General features: G+C 40.1%; 1 protein-coding gene across 2 annotated transcripts in view; it reads right to left on the minus strand.

The window, feature by feature from the left end:
- The window catches only part of MGAT5B (alpha-1,6-mannosylglycoprotein 6-beta-N-acetylglucosaminyltransferase B), a 264,796-nt gene that overhangs the window by 41,355 nt on the left and 204,200 nt on the right, over positions 1-19,241 (minus strand). The window contains exons 9-12 of one of the 2 annotated variants that reach the window (XM_063296515.1): positions 18,346-18,477; positions 12,577-12,710; positions 7,945-8,075; positions 6,222-6,227 (exon numbers count right to left, since the gene is read on the minus strand). In XM_063296515.1, coding sequence (XP_063152585.1) covers positions 6,222-6,227; positions 7,945-8,075; positions 12,577-12,710; positions 18,346-18,477 — 403 coding nt within the window. The remainder of the gene's footprint in view (positions 1-6,221; positions 6,228-7,944; positions 8,076-12,576; positions 12,711-18,345; positions 18,478-19,241) is intronic. The other variant, XM_063296514.1, reaches the window with a different exon arrangement.

The raw sequence follows: 19,241 nt of genomic DNA on the forward strand, positions 1-19,241 counted from the left end.
GCTTCATTTTTGTGAGATGAGAGGAGGTGGAGGTACTGCTATTCTTGCTTTACTGTATTTATGACATTTATAATCTAGTCAGATCTAGGCAGCTTTCAGGTATTTTGCTGCTTAGGTAACCTTCCTAGTTGTTCCCATTCCTAGTCTGACAAAGTCCCATGGAGCTTCTTTATGATATATTTCTTGGGATTTCACATGGAAAGATGTGGTACAATGCATGTTCACACAATATAATATCTTTTCCACCAAAACCAATATGAATGGCTGGAGGAAGAGCCAATGAAGAATACATTTTCAGCAGTCCACTGCCATCTAAATTTGGGAGTAAAGATTCCATAATACTCAAATTTTATTAAATTTACATAGATCTTATCTGAGTGTTAGTCTTCTGTTAAAGAAACATAGAATTGAGCAAATAAAAATGCATCCCAAAAATGTATTTGTAGATTCACTAGGGCAGGAATCAAAGAATAAGCTGTGATTTGAGAATGCTGTTGCTTCAAAACTTCAGTACAGCTATGAGCTATCTATTTTTAGACACCCCTCCATGAATGTGGGATAAGAATACTGTCCTACCTTAGAGGGAATGCTGTAAGTCCTGTTTAGTCCTAATGGATATTTACCCTTCTATAAGTTCTTCCTTTTTTTACTAGCATAGTTGATTTTGCTTTATGTATACCATATCAAAAACCGAACTTTATTTTTTAATGAGTGGATCCTAAAACTGATGAATTTTTTATTACCTGGGAATCAAACCTTAATCTCTGAGTGGAAGTTCACTCAAACCACTAAGCAGTGCAACTGACTTCAGCTAATATTTAGAACTAATGTCAATATAGGCACAACCCTCAAAATGAATCACACTCTCTGTATCTACAAAAACTGACTTTTCGATTAACTTTAGATTAAAAGGAATCTGTGTAGTTTGCCTGCTGCAGTTCATTTCTCCTCAAACGGGGAATCTGCAACCCAGATCTCCCTTTTAACACTTACGATTAGCCTTGATAAATTTAACATCAAGACACTCCTCTCTCCAACTCCACTTCAAGGTTTACTAAACACACAGCCTGGAATTCTAAGCACCTGAAAGCTAACTACAGGTATGTTGTTTCTGGCATTTATTAGTTGATACTAATCAAGTATTGCTCTAATACAGAGTTTGGATTTTTTTTTTTAGTCTTAAAATGTGTGTGTGTGTGTCTATGTATGCACTTGGGAGTACAACAAGCCCAAAACGTAAATAAATGCACAAATTTATTCTTAATGAGTGGGGCTTCCTGTATGATCTCTCTCTCTCATTCTCATTCTTCTAGGACTCCCAGCTTGTTAGAATATGATTATCTTTGATCAATGTATGTATTTATTTATTCACGGGTTACTGAAAAGTCTTCACAATAAAAACATGTAAACCAGAAGTATTAAACCCAACAATTAAAAGCCTCTGTAAAAAGATCTATTTGGAAACAACCAAAGGGTGCTTTTAACAAATAGCATGTTAAATGCAAGTCTAAAGAGAAAACTAGATTGAACCATTTAAATGTTAGGTGAAAGCCTCTTGAGCCTTCATCCCTAGGGAAACCAAGAGTTCCGGCAGAAAATGTAGTTGCTTCCCTCTTGTTTAATGGCTTTATAGCAGGAAGAAAATAGACAGATTTTAAAAGATAAAAAAAGAAAAGTGGCATCTCACTGCCACTGCCTGGCAATTTTCCTTTTAGAGGTCCAACATGCATTAGGTTGATTAACTCTGGAGCTCATCTGATGCTATCTTTAAATAATTGCACAGAGCTGGTAAGGACTTCATTATCGCTCTATCAAATGCATACACTTGCAGATCAATACATGTTGCACAATGTTCCCAAGCATGGATCTCTTTTCTGTACCAGCATCAATTCTACCCAAAAGAAGCAAATTCCCCTTTGAATTCAGCTGTGGTGAGCACCAAATCGTACTCCAAATAATACTCTTTTCATTCTCTGCTCCTTCCTTCAACTTCTTTTCTACCTCAGCCTTAAAAGACCCAATTATTCTGGGGAGAGAGCAGAGGTGTCAAAGTTCAATATGGTGGATTTGGAACTAGCTCTTTTCAGCCCCCCAACTTTATACAAGTTCTCCTAATTAATGCTCATAGCCTACAAAGGAAGAAATGTCTCAGTATTGCTAATCAATTTGTAGAATCTGCAGCAGCCATGTGGTACAGAAACTGTGCAACAATTGCTCCCACTTCAAGAGATCAGTATTGAGTTTCAAATATCGGCATTACTCTAATTCTTATCTCCTAGACCAGTGTGCTGGACTTCCTGTGCACAACATCATGTATCAGCTCTTGGGCAAACAGTGGATCCAACTGAATAAGCCACAGAATGCAGTTCGAACTAGCTGTGCAAGTAGTGTCTGGCTGTGTAATGTTTTGGGGGAATCCAGATATTTATTTCTAGATTCCATGAACTCTATAGCTTCTTTGGAGCCTCTGAAGCCTCAAATTGGGAAAAGAAATGTGGCCACCTTGCCACTTACCTTCTCTCTATTCAGGCACTTTTCCCACCCAGTTTCAAATATGGACAGACAAAATCTGAAAAGAGTTGAGGGGCATTTGCACCAAAGCCAGTGAAGCCAAGTGACAATTTAATTCCCAGATTTTTTTCAAAGTCCAAGCAGATGATGGCAAAAAAGAAAAGAAAGAAGAAAAAAAAAAGGGGGGGGGGAGATACCTCAATTAGTCCTTGCTATCAAAAAACAGGCCCGCACCAGCAAGTTGCTGCTGATCTCCTTTTGGCTGATAATCAGTAATTACTAGCAGAAAACAAGCCATCCGGACTTTTCTTGCTGCTAAGCAAGGAAGGACATGTACTTTTGTAGCAACTGTGCAGTGATGTCACTATGCAAGCCCTGTTCTGCAGCTTCATCATGATGCAGACTAAAAGGAGGGGCTTGCACAATGATGTCACTGCAGGGCAGGGCTTACCAGTCCTTGTTGTCCTGCTCTGCCGCAGATCCCTCTGGGTCCCTCCTAGGCTGTGCAATGGGGCCTTGGATTCAGTTTTAGAATGTGTTTTTGAGTGTGCAGGGGCACAAATGTGACCCCTGTTGGCAATTCTTTAATGCGTCTGTCTTTCTCAGTATCATGATGCTGTTCTGTCCATGTGTATGATGTGCCTCCTTTCATTTTGTATTATTGCCTTGCCTACAACTTTCGTCAGATTCCCCAAAATTTCAACAATGGTGGTAGGCTATTCCTGGTTTAAAATTCTACCCCTGGTATTTCTGGCCATGAAACAGACTCCAGGCTAGACCTCACAGGAGAGGCACAGAAATGCGGCCCTGGGAAATCTTATTGAGACTGTGGTCTCACCATCTTGGATTTTACATTTCATATTTTATATCTTAGAGTTTTATGTATATTTATATTTGCATAATGGATCATTTTAATGATAGTTTAATTCCTTTATTGTTTTAATTCACTTGTAAGTTGTTTGTCGAGATAGGCAGTGAAGAAATGTGATGAGTGAATGAGTGAATGAGTGAGTGAATGAATGAATGAATGAATGAATATCCTACAGATTGATGGTAGCCTACCATTACTTAGAAATTAGGCCAAGAATGTGTTAAGTAACTTTTCTACCCAAGGAAGAAGCTCTTGATCTGTTGCCTGTCAGCACAGATGAGTCACCAATGAGTCTACAAGGTCATGTGTAACAAAGTCAAGATCTCCCAGAATTTGAGGGAAATAGAATGAACAGAGAAATGGCAAAGCCAATAAGGAAAAACAAGGATACTGTCATGATCACCGTTGCGATGCTTGTAACATCACAACGGCTCACATAACAATACAAAGAAATGAGCACCGGGCAGATTAAGGGATAAGGCAACCAACTAACAAAAGCAAGCAACAGGTGCTGGCAACAAAGTATCGATCTTAGCCGGCACGGGAAGGAAGAGATACAATGTTGCAAGAGAAGTAATTGACAACACCCGACCACGAGGCACGCCCGAGCTGTCAGAAAGCTTACGAATCGGATCGCCCGGCAATGGCCCATCACCGGCCGGAGAAAACCAATTAAGGAAACACCCGAGGCACAGGAGGGGCTGCTTGACCCCTCACCTACCGGCAACGGGGCTCGGGGACACTCGGAGAGGGAGGGGTGGAGCGCTGACCGGCACGGGCTATTTAAATCCCGTTCCGGCACGTTCCACTCACTCTCAGCTTTTCCTAGGGCATGCATTCTATACTCTAATAAAACCAGAACCTAAAGTCTACACTAGCGTCTGTGTTTTACTGAGTAGCAGGCAGAGCCTGACAGATACAAATAATGAAGGTAGAAACCAAGTTCTACCATTTTTTTATACTACAACCACTTGGATTATGTCAAGGCATTCTGAGTATTTGGCAGCACCTAGCAAGGATTTTGAAATGATTTCTCTACTATAAATGTTCCTTCTGCTCTCAGGGACTGCAGAAGAATCAGAGAGGCACTTTTGCCCCGTCGGCCTTCTTTGTCTCCACCATAAACCAAATGCAACATAGTGGATCCAGGTAACAGAAGTCAGCATAGTCTACAAGTAAGTTTTCAGATATAGGAGGAAGTTTGTGCCACCATTGATCACTGAGCCTATTATACTGTATGTAATTGTAATTATATATGTATATTTTATATGTTTATTGTAATTGTGTGTGTTTGTGTGTGTGTGTATACACACACACACAGAGTACAGTATATATACAATATATATATATATATATATATATATATATATATATATTTATTTATTTATTTATTTTTCAAATTTCCATCACCGCCCATCTTCCCCGAAAAGGGGACTCTGGGCAGTTTACAATCAAAATTAAAACACATAAATTACAATATAAATACTCTATAAAATAAAATAATATACAGTAGAAAATATAAAATCCAGCAGCATAGATCTTGTTTGTTGGGGAGAGATCTATAATAGCCACCCCCAAGATGAACTGGTGCCCCTCCCACCCCAAGCGAGGTGCCAGAACCAGGTTTTTAGGTTCTTCCGGAAGTCCGGGAGCGAATGGGCCTGTCTCAGCTCCAGGGGCAGAATGTTCCAGAGGGCGGGTGCCACTGCAGAGAAGCCAATATATATATTAGTTACAATATATATATTGTAACTAAATATTTATAGTTTTATTGTAACTGTAACTATATATTTTAAAATATTGATAAACAGTCCATTGTAGCCAACTTTGGCAATACAAAGTAAGGCTTATGTTTGTTAGGGGAATAAAATGGAAATACTTAAATCATTTGCTAGATTCTGAGACTGCAAGAGAGTTGTATAAAGCAGAGTCTTGCACAAGTTTTGTTTACAAAAAAGTGGGATGTATATGTAATTTATATGAGTCACAGAATTATACCTACATATCAATAAAGGGAAATCATTTGATAACAGACATGCATTTATAGTATGTTACTTTATTTGTGTCATATTAGATGTACACAGAAATGAACAGGGAAGTAGCAATATATGTTGCATACTTGGTTGGAGTCGTATATATGGTGGGAAAAGAGAAAGAACTTTCCCCAAAGGAGCCCATGGTTTCTGCTTGGGGGTCCTGCTCTTCACTGCCCTAGTGATAGAGCTTTTTGCAGTTTGCTGTCTATAGACCTCAGTAAGGAGCAATTGCACACTGATGCATAACTGAATTCACCAATTGTGGAGGGGCCAGATTTGCAGGGAGAAAATGTCTGTGCCAGAGAGTGTGTGAAAAAAATAATAAACCTTTCTCTTTTGAAAATTCACTAGGCAGGCTTTGATTCTGTACTTGGAAGGGGTAATTGTTTTCTCCAGAAAATGGAACAGTAGTCACAGGGGGGATAACCCTTTTTCATAGATATGCAAAAGTAGAAATCAGTGGCGAGTGAGAGGAAGCAACATGAAGAAAAAGAGAAATGGCCATGTCTGTGTTATATATTTAAAAAGAATCTGTCTGTAAGTAAATTGAGCAAATGCCATTTGTACCAAAGCACTCAGAACAAATTGATTTGTCTTGGTAAAAAAACAAGATGCATTAAACGAATGTCACTTTAAAAAAATTATCCAAAATCTCGCTTTGTAATAAGTCATATTAAACTCCATTTTGAAAGTGGTTACTTAAACGTATATAATCTACACATCAGAAGTATAAAGCATTATTTGTTCTGCTATACACATATTAGACATATGTACAGTTCAAAATGATTTGTGATTTACTGTACCTGTAACTGGAAATCCATGTTGGCACACAGAGAGAAGCAAGAAGAGGCAAGATTGACTTCCTGTGTATGAAAGACAACAAACTAAAATGCTCCAAGATGGTGAATATAAGTTATATGACCATGAAAAGAGCTCGATTGGGTCAGACCAGTCATTTATCAAATCCAACTTCCCCCACCCTGGTGGTCACCAAACAAGTTGAATTTATAGTCAGCCCATGGCAAACTCTTCTTCATTTTTGAAAAGGCCAGCAACATAGCTATCGCCATTCTTCCCCTGGAAAAAAATTCTCCAGATAAGAACCAGAACCAATGGTATGAATTTTTTTAGATGTTTTATGTATGAAGAGGTCAGCTTGAATGTGGAACATAGAGCTTTTAAAAGTTGTGATTAGCTCAGAATCTGAGCTAAGTATTTAATGTTGGAATTCATGCTGGCTGGGGAATCCTGGGAGCTGAAGCCCACACATCTTAAAGCTGCCAAGGTTGAGAAACACTGATCTAAATAATTGCTATCTTCAGTCGCCCTGTGCGACTTGCCTTCTTTCAGCAAAATGAAAGTAGTTTGATGTCATAAATAAATAAATAAATAAATACATAAATAAATAAATAAATAAATAAATAAATAAAAAAAAGCAAGCTTTGGTTGCCAGTCTGTATTCTGGAGGTAGACAAATCATGGCTTCTCCCTCTCAGTTTTACCATCCATCCCATACAGCACAACCTGCTCTTTGAAGGAGCTGATCCCCAGAATAGTAGCTGGTTGGAGGATTCTGAGCAAATCTCTGGGTTGCAGCCTCAGAATCCAGTCCAAATAGGGCTTCTGTTAAAACCCGACATGAAACCAACACCAAGTGTAACTTTTTAACAGTCAATTTAAGGCTTTCTTGGAATGCCAGTTTTTCTCCTCCTTGGCAAAATTCTCACTAAACATCACCATGGCTTAGAATTGTAGCCTGCTTTCGTATGACATTCATAAATATCCCAGGGGCGTTATTAACATTAAATAGTGCAAAGAATAAATATTAAGATAAACAACGGTTAAGGTCTGGACCATCACAAAATCTATCCAATAGTTATAGTTTTCTGAGGCTAAATATAGACCTCCAAGAACAAAGCAAACGAGTGAGACCATATGGCTGGGTCTGGTATCAAAAAAGAGACCCATGTGTTCTGCACTGGTAGTTTGGCAGAATTAGCATGCAAGGTGTGATGTCTGAAGATGAGATTCTCTAGAAGGAGGTTCTCAAACTCTGCAGGACTGCAACCTCTAAAATGACACATTACATTTGTGTGATTCTCCCCACCTCCACCCTCAGTAAAACAAATAATTTCATTGGTGTTAGGATTGGACAGGACACAAATACATCACTCTGACTTATTAATTCCACAGGGGATTTCAAACTTGGTGTAGCAAGTTTGGACAGGTAAAAGCAGGAGCAAAGCCCAGAGAAAATTTTGACACTGCTGCTCCTTTGCCTGTGGAGGCCTGATCAGATTGGGAAAAAAATGTGTGAGCTCACCCTGTAAGTTGAACTCCAATTTGAGAAGAGAAAGGATACATTCCTTATTTCATGAGATCCTTGAACTTGTATACAATGCGCCCCAAAGACATAAAAGGCATTTCAAGGAGTGTTGAGTGGTGAATGACTTCTTTCATTACTGGAAAGTTCCTCTCTTAAATTCTTTATACAGTTGGGATGAAATGTTTATATATGTAACCCACCTTCCAAATGCTGGCTTCTTTCCCGTAGACAACTGCCATATTGTTGGCCTTGTTGGATTTAATAAACTGCTTCTCAGTCACATTGAGCTCTTCTGACACGAACCCCATGAAAGAGTTATCTGGCGTATGAGCTGTGGAGGAATAACATCATGCATCATGGTAACGATGAAAATCTCCATCTCTCTCCCCTGAATAATACAAACAATCTTTGCCCAATGAAATGGCATACCATTGTGTTCCCCCTAGACTTCCTACACTTTTTGTGAACTTGATGTATCACACCCTGAAACATGAGAGGATCCATCCTACACCACCAATTTTCTGGTTATTCACGAGAAAATTGGTTATACACGAGAGGTGCTTTGCTAGATTAGAAGTCAAATACCCTTACCTTAAAAATGAGTCCACTGACATATTTTATACCTCTCTTACCCAATCTTTTAATACTGTAATGGAATATCCACTTTTATTTTAATTTTTTGTTCATTAAAAAACTGTGACAGCTAGTTGAATGAGCTATCTGAACAAGGATAGGCAATTTTAAAAAACAAAATATCAGCCCTGAAAAATGTTACTTTTATAAAACAATTTATTTTGGCTCATAATTTGCACTTGTTACGACTTTTTAAAAACATGAGTACAATCTCGGCTGGGCGTACCAATTCCCATTATTGCTTTGCAAACTTTGATAACCTGTGTCATGACTTGGGCAGACTTGATAACTTGCTCTGAAGTTGTAGTTTTCCACAATCCAAATGTTTGTGTAATTGAGTTGTTTTAGAACTGAACTGTGTTGCAGGATGAATTAAGCAAACTGCATGCTTTACAGTTTGTCAGATCAACTCAACTTCTAGTTCCATGAATAAAATTTGATGTAAAATACCAACATGATCAAGTAAGTAAAGGTAATTTCATAAAGCCAAGAAATATTTGCCATTGATTCTGTTCTTTGATCAGTGATTCATCAGATTTCCATGAAAAATCCATGGCTATTGGGAGAAAAGAAAGAGGAAGCAGAGCAAACTGTTGGAGAAAAGGAAGAATAATACGGTATATTTCATTCCCAGTGCAGTCTGTAGACTGTGTGTCAAAAGACCACATGTGAATTCAATAACATCCAGATGTTATTGAATTCAGATTTCTATTTGTTCTAGCAAGCATGCTCAGTTGTAAGAAATCATGGAAGCTGCAGTCCATTAACATCTGGAGAGCCACAAGTTACTCATGTATGTATGTGTGTATGTATGTGTATGCGTGTGTGTGTGTATGTATATGTATGTGTGTGTGTGTGTAAGTATATATTTTATACACACACACACACACACACACACAGTATATATTGCATGCTCACAACTTGGTTTGTGCAATTAGGAGTATTTCTTTCTCCTGAATCCCGGTCATATATAGTTTGTGTTTGTGTAAGCTCTATTCACACTGCTAATAGAATATGTGAAGATCAGGGCTGCTCCTTTTTCTCTTCCATATCATGTATGAAAAGAACCTCTATTTTAGAGATCTGTTTTGTAATCTTTGATCACTTACAATGCATTAGTGTCAGTAATACGTGTAAGTAATATATATAAGTTGATTAGTAAAACCACTTATTTCTGAAACCACTTTTCATTAGGAAATTCTATATTTCAAACGTACTCTTTGCTTTACATAGATGCTAAAGGTGCCTTTCTGAACAAACTCTTTTCCCTGCCCAACACATACACGTACATATTTATGTATGGCTTTACTGCAAAATGTACACAAAATGTATGGCTTTACTGCATAAATGCCCAAACTGCATGATGACATACAAACTCTCACAACTGTACTGGAAGGTTTGTAGCGCTTGGATGAACTGTGTCATGATTTGGTCAGAAAATGGAACCCTTACCATTTCCAGAGGATCAGTCTAGAGTCATTCCAAGAGAAAGCTTAGAAATAACTCTTCTGTCTTATTCTCTGTCAGGACAATGCTAGTGGCTGCGAAACAAAATTGGGGAATCTCCATACGCTTCCCAATGTTGCTGAGCTACCACTCCCAGCATTGCTCAGGTTTGCAGGCACTTCTGGTATTTCAGCAACATCTGGAAAGCAGCAGGCCCGCACCTCTGCTTTATCAACTATAAATGCCTTCTTCGCTCATTCTAATTTTAAAAATCAGAAGAATCATTATACTAAATGTACCCATATTTTTATACTAGTATTTTGTCCACACATTTTTACCACCGCTGATTTTGAGCTTGGCTTTGCTTTGACTGCCCCCTGCCATGAAAAAGGAAAAGCAACAGCAACCAGCGTCTTACTTGGTCTGCTTGCATTCTCAGCATGTTGCCAGACTCAAGAAAGAACACATTCTAATGCCCTTATGCGTGCCATGTTTCTTTTAAGAGACGGCAGGAAAGACCCACTACTTCCTTTGCATGTATTTAAATATGTGCTGGAGTCAGTCATACAAGAATGGCTTTCCTGAATAGTGGTTAACAATGCCTGAACTTTTACTAAAAGCCACACCTTGTTTGTCTAGGGATAATTCTTAATTCTTTGATATAATCTTCCCATGAGCATTTCCCTGAGATAACATTACAACCAAGAAAAATGTTATGAGGTGATTGCCGCTAAATGTCACCATCAGCCGACTTATATTATTAGAGGAATTAGGATGGCTAGAGTTTTGGACAGACTGGGAAGACAGAAGTTGAAATTCAGTCTTGTTCATTGGACAAGAGCATCCCAAGGGGTCAAAAAAGACAAGAAAGTGGTGGTGACTAAAGTTCCACCCTTTGTTTATGTGCATTGTATGTGGACACCCTTTCGCTGGTTGATCCTGGGTTCATCTTCTCTCTCAACCTTACCTGCATCATAAACTTGCTGTGAGGGTAAAAGTGAAAATCTGTGCTCTTTGCTATATATATATATATATATATATATATATATATATATATATATATATTTAATTAATTTATTTTCTATCCCGCCTTTATTATTTTTATAAATAACTCATACCTAATGCTCCTTCCTCCTCCTATTTTCCCCACAACAGCAACCCTGTGAGTTGGGTTGGGCCGAGAGAGAGTGACTGGCCCAAGGTCACCCAGCCGGCTTTCATGCCTGCTTACTCATAAAACACAACAAATAAAATGGTAATATCAGATAAATCTGTCCTCAGTAGAGCTAAATTGAGAATGGCATATTATCAGTGGAAAACCCACGGACATGTCTAGGCTAGGCACCCAGGAGCAGACCCCAGAGCTAACAAACAGGACAAAGAAACCCATTTTGACTGGAAGAGATTGCCTGTGAAGCCATGGATGAGTTCACCTCACTGCAAAAACATTTCATTTCTGACCAGTACGTTGCTGATGCTCACCACACTTTGATTTCCAGGGACCTGGCAACAACAAAGTTACCCATCCCTAACTAAAACTAGAGCTACAATCTTCAGGCTGCACAAAGCTGGCCTCTCTCCAGGAAACCTGCCTGCTTCTAACAATGGTTTCTGGTTGTTGTTGTCATCCTCCCACAGTCCATCTCCCTGGAACCTTCCAGCCAGAACTGCGCATTTTTCCACTAGTCTTTCCTGACACTTTACCACATCCTCAGGGAATTCTGAGACAGAATCTGTGCAATAGTACATATCAAGGGAGGGGGCATAAGAAACCTAGCATGATGCCTGTCTATCTGTTTCATTTCTCATCTAATCCTTAGGTTATTTTGACCACAACACCACATCCCACTCTTATTGCTGTCAATTGGTTTCTAGCTGGGTGACAAATGACAGGTTATTTTGGCAGCTCCCAAAGGGGGAGAGAGAGAGAGAGAGAGAAAGAGAAACTTGTATCGGAATCATGCAGTGTCGGTCACAACTCTTTCACCCTGACTATGCTGAGGAGAAAGGTAGATGCCGGGGCAGCCTGAAAACATAATTAACAGAACAGTGGGAGTGGGGTAGTTAAAAGCTAAAGTGAAAGCTAATTAAAATGGCAGGCCCCATTAAGCCAGCTCATCCTTGGGGTATCATTGTCAAGGTTAAGGTCAGGTCGAATCAGCAAATTTGCCTATTCAGGGCCCTTGGGAAATCAGTGCAGAGGTGCACAAGTGGCAGATTATCTTATATTCTTAACCCAACAAGAGGTAACCCACGGCAAAGGTATTTTTACTTTCTCCATTCACGACACCTTTGGGACTTTTCCATTTTTCTGAGTCTTCAGCTTTATTCCCTAGTTCCCAGAAGGGAACATCAATCAGTCAACCTGATGCACCCCATTGGTTCAAAAAGGTGATCAGATCTGGGCTGCAAGAACATCAGGACAGCCACTAGATGACAGCAAAAAATTAGAGTTATATGTACCTTTTTTGCTGCTATCTTGGGGTCATTTGGGCAGCCCAGATCAGGTATCCCTGGTTCAATCTGTAATCCAACCAGTAGTGAAAAAAGCATCTGACCAATCACGGATCTGGTCAGGTAATGAGACCAGTAGCTGATTGCTCAGAATATAATCATGAAGCTAGTGTCAGAGCAAATAATGTTTTGAAGATACAGCTATGCTATAACAAGAACTAGGAAGGTTCTTATCCTGGTACCCCACACCTAAAAACAGCTGTTCATAGTAAACCATAGTGAATACAAAGACCACTCACGAAACATTGTCATGAACTGTTTAGGATGGAGATTCCAATAGCCCCAGTTTGTTCGGTATCCATGCAGAGTGGCATATTCCTCATGATTGTATGCAGGTTCAGTCCCAAAAGTATCAATTACTCGAACACGGCATCTGTGTAAGAGAATAAGGGGGAAAAGCCATGACAGTGACATCTTAGAAAGTCATGCAACCTGCTGCTTAAGTGGAAGCATCCTTTAATGGAATCTGGAAGCCCTGGGATCTCCAAGGGATAGTTACAGACCCCTTGCACCAGGGACCTGTTTATTTGTTTGCTTGTTTGTTAGATGTATATCCTGCCTTTTGTTCAGAAGCTCGAAGTGCTGTACTTAGTACTCCTGCTTTCCATTTGTCCCCACAAGAGCAAGGTAGGCTGGGCAGAAAGTGACTGGCCCAAACTCGCCCAGCAAACTTCCATGGCTGAGGATGTTCCAGAACCTCGTCTCTCTAGTGCCAGTCCAACACCTTAACCACCACACCATACTGGCTCAACATTAGACCTGTGTTCAGGAATAGCCTTACAGGTCAGGCACTGAGGAAATGCATTGAGTGAAGCAGAAGAATGCACCCCCAGTGCTCTGCACAACTTCTCCTTCCTTCCACTTCATCTCATGCATTTGACCTAGCACCCAGGCTAGTTTTGGACCTGACTTTAATGCTCTTTCAGAAGAGTGCCAGCCTGTGTTCATAAGCCCAAGTGACAGGTTAGATGTATGGAGCACCTCTGTACTGCTGTTTATCACTCAGGCTACTGGAAGGATGGCTAAATCCTGCATCTTAGGCACCCACTTACGTTAATCTCCACCTCAGCAACTGTTACAGAGAGCAATTAGGCTCAGCCATCAGAGTAGTGCATTTTATGCCAGTATACTTTACTGTTGACTCAAGGATTGGGGGAGTGCATGTGAAGTGGGCAGGGTACTGTAATGTGCTCTACCTAGGACTGTCCTTGAAGTCAGCAATCTACATGTTAATGGGAGGAAGCTGATATTGTCACATAACACCAAGGTTATGAGACCTGCATTGGTTGCTGGCTTGTTTCTGGGTACAATTCAAGGAGCTGGTTATAATATTTAAAATCTTGCATGGCTCGGGCCTGGTTATCTACCAGACCACTCGCTCCAAATAGAATCCATCTGCCTGAGGCACATCTACCAAGAGAGCTTACCGAGAGTGCCTGCCACCCACAAGGTGCAGTGAGAGAGGACTTGGAGGCAAGCATTTTCTGAGAGCTGTCCTGCTGTGGAGTATCTCCACCCACCAGATATAAAGATCTGCCCCCTCACTCCTGGTGCTCAGAAAGCTACTGAAAACTTGGCTTTTCCAACATAGGTTAGAGAGAGGTCTCTGTGATGTGTAATCAGATGTTCTGGTGCAGTACAGCCCTAAGGCTTTATGATTATGGGATTTGAATTCTTCTAATTTGAACCATTGTATTAGATTTTGATATTTTTGGTTTATGCTTATTGTATCATTAATATATATTTTGTGAGCCACTTACAATTAAGATAATGGAACTAGCCACAAACAAACAAATGTTAATGCAGCCAAAAGGAGAAGCTCTAAGACTCTCTTTTTCTTCAGAAAACATATTCATGAATACTAAAAAAATGTTCTTTAAAACATTGCTGGCAAAATGGAACACAAACAAGTGAGAAAGACAATGGGGGCCACTAGCCTTCATAGAGCTTTTACTATTAAACCTGCCACTCCATTAATCTACAGTCAACCCCACATCTATCCTGCACAGGAAAGATTGTGTGGTGAATAATATCAGTCTGTAAACAGCTTCTGCAACAATATATTTCTTCAGAGAAGAAAAACAGCTGTTGAATCAAAAGAAGGAGTAAGGCAAAGGGCAGTGGAGAGAAAGCGATAAAAGAAAAATGAAGGGATGAAAAGATCTCAAGTAATACCTCCCAAAACAAAGCACAAATAACTCTCCCACCCCAAATCCATACTGAGGACAAATTTTGGATCCCACGGGAGTCCATTAGCAAAATCAAAATGGTATAAAAACGTTATGGGCAATGGATGCTAGTTTGAACATAGGAATTTAACCTGGCTTCATTTATCTGTGTATGTATTGTGTGCATGTGTTTTCCTTGAACCTTTTCAGTCTATTTCATAAGTGCACAACCTGTAGCCCCCTACACTAACATTGTAGCTCCCCAAATACTCTTAGAGTGGATGGAATTATTTTTTTTTTCTTTTAGGGAGTTGGAAGGTAAATTTAAGGATCACTATAACTGTCTTCGTCCCTCAAAATTCACCAACCTCTCTCCCTAAACAAAAAGTGAGCCAGGAACTTTAATTCTACCCATTCTAGTAAAGTTTGATTTCATCAGCCCAACTCCCTGGGTACTAGACAGACCAACTTTTTAAGAGAAAAATGCAGTCCTCCCTCCCTCCCTATCCCTTAAATCACTGTATGATTCTAATGTGTTTTAAAATAAGGTTATTTGTAAAAATCCGATTTCATATCTAGCTGCACAAAAATTTGTTTTCTCTTTCTGTACATTGTGGTTTTGCTTTTTGTTTTTGAGATGATAGCCAATCAAAAATAGGCATATAATGTTAATGGCATAAAGAGAGATGTTCTGGAAGCACGCAACCACCACACACATAGCGGAGGCAAAGGGATGGAGTCTTCCCATTGTCCTCATCCTTCTTCTGGGCTCAGAATATCTATGGATGAGCCTTCCCACTGCATGCAGTCGCCTTATAGGCTGCATGGGCCCTGGAGGGGAGGAGCTTACTTACTTGCCTCGCCCCACTTCTCACACACTTGTATGTACATTCTCAAGCCAAGCCAAAAGCCAAAAGCGCTTGGCAGAGGAATAAAGCAAGATCTGAAAATACAGCAAATATAAATCAAGCACCAGGATCCCAACTCTGCTCTTTTAGTCAAGTAAAATACATAGGGAAAATTGATTTATAATAAAAGCCATACTGTGGTCTGATATTTTTTTTCCTGCACTATCAAGAATAGTGGGGGGAGGGGTGTCAGAAGAAAAAGGTGTTATGAGTGTTAAATGAAATCACAAAATTTTGCTAGCATGTGATCTGGCAAGAAACGAGTTGGGTCATTTTGCTTTGTTTTCACCTGCTTTTGGTACTGGGAAGGGCAGAATAAAGATATATCGGGCTGCTTTGTCCCTGTAACAGCCACTTTTTTCTTTTTTGTGATGTTTACAGAATGCACTTGCAGAAGGCTGGTCCATTAGTTCCCTTTGCTGTTTCACACACTGAACACCCAAGACCCTTGCCTCCTGCCTTGAAAGCCAGATGATGATGATGATGATGATGATGATGATGATGATGATGATGATGATTTCTTTTATGAGAACAATATATAACTTTGCTCTTTTGCTATTGTAAGCACAACCTAGTATGTGACAATGGCAGCTGGCAACCAGTATGGAGTCCATTGAGTGTGCAGTTGACCAGCTGTCACACTAATGGAGATAATCAAGGTTGGGGGTGGAAGTGTAAATCTTAAGGATGTGCTGGAAATGTACTTCTGCCTGCCTTCCTCTCTGCTTGAAAGGAGAAAGAAAGGCTAAATATTTGAGTGATTTTCAGTTTCAATCCCATTCAGAATTTGGAATAACTGCATATTATAGTTATGTCCAGGTACAGCTGGCAACAGTGCAATCCATTTTGTTTCTTTGAAAAGGCAAACAACAACAAAACCCATCTATTAAGAGAAAACCCACTGAAACAAAATCACTCTATTCTCTGTTCTGAGAAGTGTCAAGTGCTGACTAAAGTAAAGATTTCAAAGGAATACCAACAAAGGAATGCCAGGTAGAGAAGTATAATTTAAAGATTCTGCATGTTGAGTACCATCCAGCATTATGAGCAGGGAATGCTACATGTAGCATGGGTATAAATAAGGCTGGTAATCTAAACACCTAATTGATGCCTTCTCTAAAAATATGTGAAAGTCCCAACTGCCCAAAGCCATGATGGGCAGCAAAGGACAACATGGGACTGTCTGTTGATAACCAAGCCACGTGGAAGACTCAGGATCACCACAACCTAGTGTACAGGTTGTGCACTGCATAAGGGCACCACATGAAGAAAGGCACCAGTTGCAAGTTAACAAATAAAACACTTCAGAAGCCATACAGCATGGTTTTTTTTAGAAAGAGACCATCTGAGAAACCAAAGGAGGCACAATATTTTGAATATTTAAAAAATTGGGTTTTTGCAGAAGGTGCTAAGTGGAATACTGCACAAGGCTGCACAATTTCTGTTGTATGCCAGCAGTAGCTCTGAAATGACTGCAACTTGCAGCATAAGAGGAGTAAATGGTAATGGGTCTAAATGAACAAATGAAAGGAGAAAGGAAAATACAGTAGATATATTCTGTGTCTGTGAAACAGGAGAAAGAGGAAGGATGTAACAGATTAAAATAAAGGTGGTCTGGTTAGTGACTGAGTGAACAGGGCAAGCAAAAAGAGTTTGGCAGATGAGGCAGGGCCACAGTTAGGGTCTGTGTCACCTGGGCCAAACATGGATTCCACACCCATTTTGGCACTCCCCCCAGAGCTCATTTTGGCGTGGCCCCAGCACGGCGCCTGGGGCACGTGCCCCGCTTGCCCCCCCCCCCAGTTGTGGCCCTGAGATGAGGTCAAAGGAGAGAGACTTGTTGTTGCTGCTGTTGTTTTCCATCAGAAAAACAGGGAAATGGAGGAAAGTACCTCCATGACCTGCAGCACAAAAACCAGGCAAACATTTATCCTCCAGATTTTTTGGACTGAAACAACCAGTTCCTTGCCATTTAGGCTATGCTGGCTAAGGCTGATGGAAGCTGAAGACCAGTGTATCTGGACAAATCACCTTGCCTAACCCAGATATAAATCAGTCCTTGAGCATTGTAGGAAAGAATAATTTCTTAAATCGGACTTTTTTGATACTTTCTAAATAAGCACCATGCTCTTCTCCAGGATGGGAAACAAGAACAATGTCCAAGCAATCTTAGAACTGATTCTGGATTTAGACTCAAGCTATCTATGCTCCCATACCTTCCCTTGGATGAAACATGAGCTTGGAAGAGGACTTGGAAGGGAAAAGACTGAGCAGCTTTTCTCCCCTTCCTCCATAACCCATTATCAAATTCAGTCTACGAGGATTTGCATTAAAATCCTGATGCTGTGACAAATCTGTCAACTGACCACCACACACTTTTTTAACCTGGAAAGCACCACAGAATTGTGATGAGGGAAGGTTTGATGGCTGGAATAGCAGGGGGAAACTTCCAGTGCATGACAGAGTTGGTGGAATGGGTTTGAAGGCTGGAATACCAAAAAGTGGAAAGCACCTGCAGAGATACAGTATACTGAGTATTTATGATTACAGGGACTTTTATGCAGTTTCATTCAAAAAGCAATTTTGAGTGACTTACAAAAGCAGCATACAATACATTGTACAGTATATTACATTATAACAACAAGTTCAAAGAAATGAAAACGTAATCGCAACCACATCCTTAGAAAGAGTGCCCAGATACATTTTAGGTACATACTGCACATCTTCCATATCAATCCCAGAAAGCCTGCTTTAAAAAATATACCTTCACTATCAAATTAGCATTGAGGATGCTGATCTGTTCTCATTCTATGGGAAGCTGATTCCACAGTACTAAACTTGTACATCTGTCTGTCAGTTCTGTCATTGTTACTTCCACCAAATATGTTACAAAACAGGGTCAGGGGATGGGAGAAAATATCCCAGTTCTTACCTGTATTTTTTAAAGGAGAGGCCCATATGCTGCTTCATCTGCTGCAGCCCATGGTAGTCCGTATAAATGAGATCAAAGGGCAAAGGAACCATCAAGGGACAATTACCTCGGCCAGGTGGCACTCCTAAGTTACTGGAAAGAATAAAGTGGTGAGTTGCATTTGTGTACAGAGGAAAGGAAATAGGACAATCTGTTCAAAAGAATTAGCACTGTGAAACTGTTTGGGAAATTGTTACTATTCTGCATAGGTTGGATCAAGCTAGAATAGGGTTGGCTGGTTTGTGATTCAGCAAGTTATAGGAACCCAGCCATTGTCTTCTCATGTTGTGTGAACCGAGCCACAACATTAACCTGTGATATTGCTGGGTGAAAACAGTGATTGTATGTCATTAGCAAGGATTCAGGGCTGAATGTGTTGTATTACCTTGGTCATAGTGAAATAACTAAGGGAGAGATTCTAAGCTGACCCACCAGTTTCCAAGAAGGAACCAACAAGCCCGCAGTACCTCAAAGGCTTAATCCAAAGCATGTTCACTGAGAATTCAATGGGGCTGTCTCCCAATTAATTGCATATATGATTGTAACATGATTTATTGCCTAAGGCTATGTTTTCAGAGAGTAGGTCACAGACTCCCAGGGGTGCATGAGGCAATGGATGGAAGGTCATCAAAGAATGCCTCTCCTACACTAAGGATTCCAGAACTCTGTGTTGTTTTTTTTCACTCCTTCTTCAGAGGAGGAGGAATCGTGCCTGGAGGGCATAAGACTTTTATGCAAAACTCTGTCAGACCTGCCCCTGTTTAGAGGGAACCATGAAGGAGAGGAATGGAAGAGAGCAGGGAAAGAAGATGGGCTCTGTAATTTCAGTGAAGCTGAGCTGGCAGAGAGAGTGCCAA

This window comes from Candoia aspera, chromosome 2 (assembly GCF_035149785.1).
Source record: "Candoia aspera isolate rCanAsp1 chromosome 2, rCanAsp1.hap2, whole genome shotgun sequence".
NCBI lineage: Eukaryota > Metazoa > Chordata > Lepidosauria > Squamata > Boidae > Candoia > Candoia aspera.